This window comes from Pollicipes pollicipes, unplaced genomic scaffold (genome assembly GCF_011947565.3).
Source record: "Pollicipes pollicipes isolate AB1234 unplaced genomic scaffold, Ppol_2.1 Scaffold_7261;HRSCAF=8764_pilon_pilon_pilon, whole genome shotgun sequence".
Classification (NCBI taxonomy): Eukaryota; Metazoa; Arthropoda; class Thecostraca; order Pollicipedomorpha; family Pollicipedidae; genus Pollicipes; species Pollicipes pollicipes.
In genome coordinates, this window is record NW_023597054.1 from 38,279,436 (window position 1) to 38,291,446 (window position 12,011).

General features: G+C 44.8%; 1 protein-coding gene across 1 annotated transcript in view; it reads left to right on the top strand.

Moving 5' to 3' along the window:
* Positions 1 to 12,011, top strand: part of LOC119111386 (tetratricopeptide repeat protein 21B-like) — a 108,326-nt gene that overhangs the window by 56,269 nt on the left and 40,046 nt on the right. Inside the window, 1 exon segment of the mRNA XM_037235199.1 lies at positions 1,108 to 1,187. Within this exon segment, the coding sequence (XP_037091094.1) occupies positions 1,108 to 1,187 (80 nt within the window).

Genomic DNA, 12,011 nt, shown 5'->3' on the forward strand with positions numbered 1-12,011 from the left:
CTGTTTCTGTTTATGAAAAGCTGTGTGCTCCTGGGATTGCATTATTTGTACTACCACCAGTGAAACTGGGCGCCTAACGACTACCTGAGCGTACGTCTCGAAGGTAACCAGTTAATGGATTGGTTCATGAAAGTTCTGTGTAAAGTCCGCTCGACTTCGTATTTTTTGGCGCGCTAAACCTGATTCATTTGAATTGTTATTGTGGGCTGTTTTTATTGGTATTAGTATTTCCTAACACACTAAGCCTGATTTATTTGAAGTGTGATTGTGGGCTGTTTTTATTGGTATTAGTATTTTCTGATGCGCTAAGCCTGATTTATTTGAATTGTGATTGTGGGCTGTTTTTATTGGTATTAAGCATGCATTTTCACCAGTATTCGTCGCCTGTGTTCTGCGTGATGCAACTATCCACAAAGTCAACTAAGTGGACTGGAGGCGGCGCTCGTCTTCCTACACTTCCAAACTGAAATTGATTGCAAGAGTATGGATTACACTTGTAAAGTAGTTGGTCTGAAGTGAACATAGTTCGCTTCCCGCATGGGCCTTGTTACAAGATGAGCCGGCGAGAGTCCGGTGGAGACCGTTCTCCGTCGCTGATGGCCTCCGTCGTTGATGGGCTGCGACCGAGAACAAATCAGACCCACGTGGGCGAAGCGATAGGGCCAAAGCCCAATGGACCACAAAAATTCGGTTGCAGTGTAAAATGTGCTGGCGGACGACAGCGAAACACCCGTCGCCTTATCGCAGACTTGGGGACAGCAGGCGCATTGCTGGTGGTGGCATATCTAGGTGTGGAGCAATTTCCGGGCGTCTAATGTGTAATAACAATGACGATTAAAAAAACATTGAATTGCACATTGCTACAGGATTTGCAGAGCATCAATCAGTGTCTGGCATATCTGGGCAGCTCATGACCCTTTTAAAACGTGATATGGTTCGTAAACTTCCAAGCATTTCATAACCATCTAAATGACAATGAAGTTTACAAACTACCTCACTTTCAGAATTACCTGTAGCGCATAAATAATGCCCCAAACATGTCATCGATATAAGTATGCATGGTCTGGATGATTTATTTAGAGATCACCGAGCTTGTGCCTGCCGCAGTGTCGTTCGCGGGCGGAAGTCTGTCGCTCAGCGTGGTCTCGTGTCTGGCGGCGGTGCTGGCGGCCAACCTGGTGACCAGGGTGTCCCCACCGCCGGCGCCACTGCTGGCGCTGTACAGCGGCGTGGCCGGCGTCGTGCTCCGACTCGGTGACCTCAACCAGCAGGTAACACACAGCAGCAAGCAAGCCAACAGGTAGCACATGGTAACGAGTCAGTCAGCAGGTGACACCCGGCAACAATTCAGCCGGTTGGTGACACATGACAACACAAGTCAGCCAGCAGGTGGGACGCGGCAACAAATCAAGGAGTAGGTGTCGCGCTGCAGCATGCCGATTAGCCGATGCCGCACTGCGACACGACACCCAGCGGAGCGCGCATGACACTGATGCCGGCTAGCCAACGGATGACAAACGGCAGCAGGTCAACCAGTACTTGGCGCGCGGTAGTAAGGCAGCCGGAAGGAAACACGTGGCACTGGAGCAATGCAGTCAACAGGCAGAGAACACCAAATCAACCAGTGGGTATCACATGCTAATGGCGTGGATCAATCAGCAGCTGACGAACCACAGCAAGTAAAATGGGCCTTCGGTCAATTACACACCGCAGCAGGCCGCCCAGAAGTTGACGCAAGATAGTGAATCATTCGAGCTAGCAGATAAAATAAGACTTTATGTCAACCAGGTCAACGGCCGAGTGGCTATTGCAACAAGTCCACCAGCAGGGCACAGTGCTACAAGAAAATTAGCAAGTGACATGATATCCAGTCAGCGTGAGTGAATGTCGGAAGTACGGTGACTGAGCAATCTAACGAAATATGGCTTTACACATGCAACGGGCGTTGCATAGTAGATTTACATATGTCGCCTTTTTTCTCTGGCCTGTTTCGAGTTACGCCGCACGGGCTGCAGCAACAACTGACAGAATGGCCGCGTTAACAGCTCCATTGTCTGCGCGTCGACGTAAGTGTGAGTAGCATGGCTCATGCACCTGGCTTACCCGCCTGGTATGCTTCTCTGTCTAAGACGCCGAGTATGAAGACTGTATTTGGTTGGGAAGAAGACGATCCCGAAAGGAAAAGAAGCACAAGTTTCATGGCTAGTGTACCAGGGTTTGGGACGAAGATGATTGTGATTTTTAACAACGCTCCAGTGTGCTTCGGTTGGTAGACAGTGACTGCAACAGTCTTCGTGCCAATTTTTACCGACTAAAACCAACTGCCGAAAACCTTTTGTGACAAAAAAGTCCGTCCCGTTACTACAGTAAGAGCTCCTGCCCTCTTCCATTCCGGATGTTCCTCACTCAAGACCGCAGATGCCACTATCCCCTCCCTCCCGAATGTTCTTGACTTCAAACCAACGTCTGAAGCGTCACGTGCCACTACTGTTGGTAGGGCTGGGTTATACAAGTGCCGAGCTCTCCGTGATGGCACTCACCACTGCTCTGAACGCTTTTTCCGGCTCCTCTGTGTAATCAGACCTGTCTGGAGCTCATTTCCCAACACTGTTCTGAACGGCTCCACCATGTTCACGAAGTCATTCATACACCTGGCTTAGAATCCAAACGGTCTCAACGCCGCCTGCTGGTCCTTCCGTTATGCTGGTGATCACATGTCTCCCAGGCTCTTCGTCCTCTCCTTGCCAATCAAGATGCCTGCGGCACTCACTGTGAATACTAGGGAGTCCCACGAGCCCATCTTGGACTTGCACTTCTTGTGGTTCAGTTATGCATGTGCCCCCAGCCTGTCGGGCACAGCGGTAGGCGAGATTCATGGTGCTTAAGGTCCCTACCAAGCATCATAACATCATCCGTGCGCACTTGAATTCCTTCCAGGCTGAGCTGAATCCTCCCCATGACGTTTTGGAAGCATGCGGGAATGCGTCACAGTCCGAAAAACACCTCTTGAACATCTTACGACCGTTACATGTCATGAACGCGGCCAGGCTCCTGGAGTCCCCGTGCAGTTGTAGCTGGTTGAACAAATTAAAACACATAAACCTGTGCGTAACCAGGCAAACTTCCAGCATGCCTACCTAACTCGACGTTTCACCTGCATGTTTTTATCCATCCCCCGGGCGGGCAATCATTGCACAAACATCAAAGCGCCGCTTTCGAAATAAGCCCTACCGCGAACACTTAAGCTACCACAACAACGTAGAGTGATCCAATTAGCCCCCGGAAAACAGAATGGTGAGAAGATGGACTGGATTAACGGTACACATCCTCTTTTTACAAGAAATATTTTAGTTTCAGTAATCAACGATCCCCCGATGGACTTTCACATGCAGTGCTGCAGCACACTTTTCGGTTATTTATCTCCTTCTTTATCGTTATTTTCGCAAGTATGTTATCAAATTGCCCCGTATTTCGCCCGATTAGCCCACTCAAAGTGGCCAACCGGTATGAACTTCAACATCTGTCACCTCATTGTATCCATAATTCACATTTCCCTTCACAAAGCATCAGCAAAATATAAGGCTCTGGAGGCTTTAGGCTCCCAAAATGCGGATCATGCGATCATGGTGCATTTCTTGCAAATGCAGCATACAAAAGACTCCTGCAGGTTAACTCTGTCGTCGAAGAACATAGGGACCTCAAAAAGTGTCGCCGACAGGCTTTTACAAACTCAAGAGTGATAAATAAACTTGGCGACTAGTGACCTTGAGCATTCCGCTTTGTTCTTTCCACAGCTATCAATTTTTTTTCGTATCCTTTTTTGTTGGGTACCGACTTTGGTCATGAACAGCCATGGCCTTCCCTGGCATGAACACGTACTGTGGAAGCAGCATGCATCTGAGTGTACTCGTTTTCTATTCTGAATAAATAAAATTTGCGAACTTGGTGAAGATGCACGTGCTGTGTACGTCATGAAGTATGGATATGGCGCATATATGTTTCACCAAAGCATTCCAAGCCTATATATACACTCCCGTACTAAAAACCTCACTGCGTTGTAGGTTCTGTTGTTGCTTTTGGTAAATAGCATTGGGTTCACTACTTTATCGTGACAGAAATCACCATCTTCATTTGCTATATGCAACACTGCCCAGGCAATCCCTTGACAATGAGTGTGTGACAAGTAGCAAATGACACCAACAAACCCTTTCTTTGTATTTAGGGTGAGTATCAGGGCCACGTATTATTTTCTTCCCCGCATAATAGAAGATATCTTTTTAGATCCTCACCAATGTATTTTCACACTTCAGAAACAGCTTTAAAGTGCAATTAAAGACGACAGAGTTTGATGGGTATAAAATATAGCTTGTTACAGCGCCTCCAATTTTTTTTCAAAAACAGTTCAGAAATCGGTCGTGTTTTGGGTCTCAGAACCAAAATGGGCAATCTTTGAACACGTTGCTCATATGCACGTCGGTATCGGTATGGAAAAATTTCGATTAGTATCATCCAGCATGACAAGTCGATATAGACTGTGGTCGGGCTACACAAATCAGATCACATAATTGCACACTCAGTGTTTTACTGGTGCCTAAACGCTTCATGTCGCTTGCAAAAAGGGCCCTTTTTGCTTTTTTGCTTTTTGTTTTGCTTCTATAGCAGACATGTCCAGCTCAGTGCATGTGGTGCATGGCAATGTTACGGCAACATCACCTTTCGGTCCGCGTCTGCCCGTTGACGCTGCCCGGATGGTTTTGCCTGGATCAGGCGTGCTTTGGCCACGTGGCAGTGCCCCCCTGAGTCCGTCGTGCTCTCTTCTTGGGGAATTACTCCTTCTCCCATTGGTGGCACCTGGTTTAGAGTGGCGGCTGCCGCAACTTACAGTCCCGCGTTTTAGAGATGGCTGTCATGCGTGTTAGAAACTTAAAGTAGTTTCCCGTAAGTAATTAGCGTTGTGATCCGAGCTTGAAATATACAAGGCTTGCTGTTGCAGACCCCATCACATATTCGAAGCTCTAAGTGTGCTGAACGATTTTGCCGAAGAGGTGCCCAACCATGTTGCAGGATGTTACCGGACCCTCAAGAGAGACACATGACATCATCTAGTTACATGGGTGGCGATTTCATCCACTGTTACGACGTCGCGTCGTTGTTGTCTGCATTATAGCCGGTGAAGTTCTCGCCAGTAAGCCCCATTCACCATGTCAGGCAAACCTCTCCCATACAAAGCACATTCGCAGCTCTGGGCCGAACGCAAGACTGTCTAGCATTGGAGCCCCAGTTCTCTTCCGGTTTTACTTTGGTAATTATGCTCAACTTACAGATGACAAGTTCCTACATTTTAAAAAAGCACTTTTTCTTATTTTTGGCTATTCGGCGTCGTTTAAATACCTCTAGCTTAAAGTGAGTGTTCCCCATTGATATGGGGTTTCAAACTGAATTAGCCATTTTGAAAACCTTTCGGTGTTGTTCACAACACTGTCGTTAAGATCTAAGTCCTTGTAGTTTCTGAGCCACGCCGCCACGGAGCTGGGAAAACTATTTGGGGGAGAGCATTTAAGTTCACTTTGGCATTCATGACGTCGTAACGTCATTCAAACGCTGCCATTCCTTAAGCCGGGCGGCAATCAAGGCAAAAAAAAACAGTCGTCGGGGCGTTCATATCTGGTGTTCGTGAGCGCAATTGCCAGTTATAACGTCCGTCAACTAGCTCTCAATCAGTGTTGTGCATGGTACGTCAATGTAATCAAACCATACCGCATTGGGGAGCATATTTACTCAACAGAGAATTGTGATATCTGGAGCAGTCTTTTTACTTAGAGAAGTATACCAAAAGTTAAAAGTGAGCTTGTTTCGTCATATCTGATGCTTGCTTCAATATCTTCAATCAAATGTGAAACATTCCCCTTAATCTAACAACACAAGTCTTTGTGTTGTTACTATGGATCAGTTACGAACACTAAATGCAAAGCATACCCATTCTGCTCAGGCACCTGAGCGAGGCCGGCTTTGGCTTGAGCTTCGGCTTTGGCTTTGGCTTAAGCTTTGTGCCATTCTTCACTGCTGGCTTCGGCTTCTTGCTATTTGAAACTTTTCATCTTGGCTTCAGCTTTGTATCATTTTTAAAAGCTGGCTCGTACTTCGATTTCAGTGTCGAACATGACACGAGTTTGAGTTTGATTTTGGCCTCAGGCACTCTTGAAACGCTGTCTTTAACTCTGTCATGATGTTCTTTTCATTGCATTCGCGAACGTTCTTTTCAGCAACAATTCTACCTGTTCTTTGCTCCAATATAACACCCAACTTTGCCATGTTGCAACGCATATGTGGTTCACAGCCAAAAACCAGGCGAGCATTCTCAGCAACAAATAGCTCTTGCTAAGGGTCGGAGAATAAAGGGTTCGAAGCGTTCTGCACATACTAACAAAGAATACAGATTCGACAGTTTGACAGATCTTCCATCTGTACTTCACCTTACCTGAATCACTTCCCAGAACCTAAATGATATGCTGTGATTGCATGCAGTTTTAGCGGGCGGAGAATTTAAGCGTCCCGCAAAGGAACGTTGCACACTAAATTCGGCTACGACATTAAATTCATAGCTTAAATTGGACGAGTTCGGCCTTAGTTTCGCGTTCTCCAAGTTCCAAGCTGCTGACTTCGACTAAGGTTTCGTGGGTGAAAAATTCAAAGCCAATGACTTCAAATTCAGCTATTGATTCTGTGTTTTAAGCGAGTCCACCGGCTCCAGCTTCGGTTTCACAGATCCAAACAGCAGAAGCACCGGCTTCCACCTCGACTTCAGCTTTATGCGATTGTCTTGGCTTAACGTTCGGCTTCGAATAAGTTGGCTTTGCCCCCACGCTTAACTTAGCTTATTAACTTGTGCAAATTACATTTTGCAGTATTTCACTTCAGCGGCTTTCAGACCAAGCCTCTGACAGTGTGAGCATAGCCCCAAGGTTCCATTTTTTCGCAGGGCTCACGATACTGCGATGGCGAATAGAAACTCTACCACCGCACTACCAGCATGCGAGACTAAACGAGACTGAGTCAATTTAAAACCCGGGAATATTTTCAGACCCCATGGGCACCCTTGAGCCAATGCGCTCACACCTCAAGACTTTGGGACGTCTTTTTGTTCTTTTAGACGTCCTTTGGCGATTAGACCAAATTTCCAGTCCTCAGGGACGCTATTAGAAGCCTAACTGGTGACTCTCCGTGGATGTTGACGCCCTTCTGTTCTGAAAGGGAATGTTCCAACTTTAAATGGGGCTTTGAACTGAAATTGCCAACTTGAGGACCTTTTGATGCAGTTGACGGCCATGCCCTTTTTAAGACCCAAAAGCCTCTGGTTCGCGAGTTACACGCCCGCAAAAGTGGGAAAAGGTTTATTGGGAGACTACTTCAAAGTCACCTTGGCATTGATGTTAGCATAGAGACATTATACGATCGCCGTTATATTACAGGCTGTTTTCTGCTTATGGTCAAAACAGCATGGCCGCTGGTACGTTCGCAAAAGCGATGATGCGGCACGCATGATACAATGCACGGAAAATGATTGGCTGTTACGATGATTTCGCTTTTGAATGCGTGTCGCGGACGTAAGCGTGAGCACTTTCGGGTTATGCGGCACTCGTCGTCAACGGGGCATTTTTCTTTATTTCTAGGCCATAGATTGATTAGATGGATAGATGCATAGATAGATAGACATAGATTACGTTTTTTCTTCTCCTTCTACTGACATATTTATTACAGACAGTTCGGTTGGCTCCCTGTGCACCGGAGCAAAACAAACTTGTACGGGTTTATGGTATAGCAAGGCATTTTAACATAAAGAAAACATTATATTATCTATACATATATACAGGTATATATACATATATACAGGTATATATATATATATATATATATATATATATATATATATATATATGTACATGTGCATATTTTACTAAATATTTCATACGTATTGCACGACAACTAGAAATCTTGAATAAAGAATTGTGTCATAAAAGTACAACCTCTTCGTTACCATGAACCCCCGTTGGGGCTCTGTTTTGGAGGGAGCTCACGGTTAAATGCAGCGCTATAACCGAAAACCTGTGCGGAAATTGTGAGGAAACCCGCAATTTGATAGTCCTGCGAGCTGTGCAAATGTGGGATCACATTTATTTGACAAAAAAGGGTGAGTCAGGCACTTGAAACAGATGTGATCACTGGTGGTGCGTGCCAGTGGCTTTTATATTGACATTGATGTGTACGTGCGAGGTTTTTACTTCTGAGAGAGAACATTGTTTTGGTATTCTTTAAGTCTACGGACTCTCAATAAAATATGATATATAATACTTGCTATCTAAAGTATCGATATCGATTCTTCTGTGGATACTGTCTTTATGTTTGTGTTTAAACATGACAAGGTAGTGATGCCAGCAAACTGGAAGAAACACTAGCACCTATGTTGCAGGAGTGTAAAAATACAATTCGCTACTTCATTATGATTTTGCCAACATTTTGAACCTATTGAGGCATTACAGCATGTAATTAATCCATTGCACACCATTATGTTAGCAAAATATTTTGACAGTAGGAGCAGGTCTGCGCAGCTCATTAATCCACTTGCTTGGTATAATCTCACATAAGACAGCTTTGCAAAATTGTCTTTTCCTTACGAATTCTGAAAATATAGCGCTGTATTGTTATGTATGCACATACTAGTCTTAACCAATTTTGTACGCAGGCACGCATTGCTTGCTGAGTCATCAACGTCATAGTCACTGCAACTGGTGTGAGATGCTGGGCGCTGAGAAATGTGGGAAAGTATTGCTGTTGGTTTTTTGGATAGCACTTAACAATATTTTTATCTGAGCCTTGTGTGCACTGGCAGCTTCATCACTTCTAGGCATTTTGCACTTGTCATGCCTCCAGCCATATGTGAGGTCAGCAGCTGTGCAGTGTCCTTTCACTACATGTCATGTTTTCTTGTTATTTTTGGGTGAAGCAGCCTGATGGCTGCAGCATGTTGCATGGCTGTGGAAGTGGAGGACGTGTTTGTATCTTTGTCACGTTTGTGGGTTCCCAAAGCAAGATGAGCAAGCGATGTCACTTATTAGTTGTGTGCTTTGCTGAAAGTGATTTGTATATTGTATCATGTGTTTTTGGTCAGTCGTGCGCCAGGTGCAGGGTTCATACAAGAATGCACGCTTGACCCATATTCTCATGATGAAGCTTATTGTGAAAGCAACAGGGATTGCATTGCAAAAACCGTATCGTTGTTCATTACACCTTGTCACAGTATAGCACTGAGGTAGTGCCACAATGACATTGTTGATCCATGCCATTACATAATGTACCACATTGGCTGATTACTATTTGTCAAGCATGTGAGATAGCAGCTTATAATTTATGAATATATGGTAACAATTCATTTAACACCACCAAAGGACTATTACCAGCGAGAATACCGTTGCAACACAATGGTTATAAGAGGTTTAACTAGTAATTGCATAAAGACTCCAAAGCTGCAAAGTTACAAGAATCATAATTGCATAAATAATCCTAAGCTCATGTCTGATGTTTATCTCAATACCTTCAAATGTTCCCTTTAAGACATTCGTGTTCCCTTTATGGCGTTCCCTTTAAAGCGGTATTTTCACTCCTGCAACGTGTTTTCATGTGTCATAGCTGCCCTATGGGCCATCGGGCGTGCCCCTCTGGCATTTAAGTCACCCAGGCAATGTAGAGCGGTCTTCAAGTCCTCAAATAATTTTTTTCAGGTCTGGGGACATCTTTAAGCATTATCGACAGTATCAGGCTGAATCGTCCTCTGTCAGCCGGGTTTTATCGATGCTCACTGAAACGACTGATGGAAAAACTGGCAGGAACTTGCTGAAGTACCTCGGAATATTCTGTAGGCCACTGAAGCAAAACGGAATAGCTAATAGAAAAATAAAACTGCATGTGAAGCATCGAAAGTGTTAACACGGTGGACTGAACATTCACAAAACTATAGTACGAATATGGGCTGGCTGGTGAAAGACGTAATCTGTCGGAAATGCTAGGAAGTTGTATAAAGTTGAATTAATAATCAAATACATGAAGCAAGTGATCATCCCGTTTTGGGGAGGCGAAACCGATATTGTCAGTGCCAGTTCGCAGCAAAACCAGGAACATTTTGATATCCAGCGGACCCATGACGCCATTGCCCCCCCCCCCCCCCCCCCGATACACACACTTGTATCCACGGTGGGGAACATGGAAAAAATGAACATAATAACTTTCATACCACGTCAAGTCTCATGGGGTTGGTGGGTTTTGTTTCGGATTAAGCACATCTGAAAGGTAGTAATAGTATGCTCGAAATTTTTGTACGGTTGAATGTTTGTCTGTACGTAATCATCGTATATTCTCTTCAAAATGTGTTTTAAAAATGTGTTGAGGGCTATGGGTGGATCCACTGTCAATTGTCACGGTAATTCCAAGTGATTTGACGCTTTGACCATATTTCCGAGCTCGTGGCTTTGAGGAGGGAAATGGATTCAAAGTTAAACGGTAGGCAGACTGTTAGCATTACGTAGGCGGGATCTTAGCGTCATGTTTCTTTTCTATAGAGCTCCAAAAAGGAATACTGCGGAAAGTTTCGCAGAGAAATGTGTTATGGAAGCTGTAGACGCAACAAATGATACGCCATTTTTTCGGGGCTCCACGGGATGACCATCTTGTATGTCAAGCTGCAAGGGCTTATCCACAATCTTCGTGGTAATGGGAAAGCATGAGAAAGGCTGTAACCATCATTGGAAGGGAATTGTTCACTCTCGTCTCATGAGGACGGCTCAAAGAAGAGCGCCTCTCGGATTGCTTAAAACGACAGATTGCGGATTTATCAACGGATGGCACTGAAGTGGATCGGAAATTCCTGCAGAGACATCCATGAATTGTCTCACGTGTTTATCCATATTCAGCCCGCTTCCCAGCGGTGACGCACAGCTCGTTTTAGCAGAAACCCAATCATTATCCTGCTTACGGTTGTAAAAACTCTTTTTCAAAAAAGTCTCGACATGGTTTGCAGCCACACGAGGGCAAATGGTTTTTGTCTATCCCGCACCCCCATCCTCTGTCCCCTTAAAGGAGTGCCCCGCCTTTGGGGCATATTCAAAAACTTACTCTGGTCAAACCTCAGGACCATTTTGGTCTGACACTAGCACTGGGTGCGCCACTGCAATAATACCGTTAAGACATAATAAGGACGTAAATTTCCGTAATTTTCTAGTCAAAATTATTCTGCCATCGCTTTGTAACAGCACTACGCCTCTTCCCTGCAGTTGTTGCAATGGATGTCGTGATGACAGCCGTCGTGTCACCTCTCCTGGTGCCAATTAAAGACAATTTTTGATTGACCCAGCGGGCGGCAAGGGCCTGTTGCCTAGAAGCTAATTGGTTGAAGCGTGAGCCAGTGCGTCACTATGGACCGTGTGATACTCCCATCTCCCAAAGCCAAAGTGCTCCTCGAAAAGAGCTTATGTGGTAAACGCCAAAGGGTAAAAATCAAAGCCATAGTGTAACGTTTCGTTGAATTCACGGGATAACACCTTCATGTTCGCATATTTTTGTGTATAAATAGAGTGTTTCAAGCTTTCATGACCTTTATTTCATAATCATGTTAACCATTTAGTGTGAAGCAAACATCACAGAACACGCACGCTGGAAAAACCAAGCATATGAAATGTGTTACTTTCATCGTGGTGAATGAGGCGTCAAGTGAGATTTCTCCGCATGCGCGTCTACTTCAGATCAAAATTCTGAGCTATTCATAAGGACTTCGAGAAAACTGCTGCTACGTATCAAATCCCAAGCGTCTGATTCAAGCGAAAAGTACAAAAATAAAAGTAGGCGTATTCCCTTTGACACGTTTAGGCTAAATAAATTGTTTCGCGTGGGAAGATTTGAAGCAAGGATCAGATAGGATGAAACAAGCTCAATTGTAACTATTGGTGTGCTTTTTAAGTGGAAAA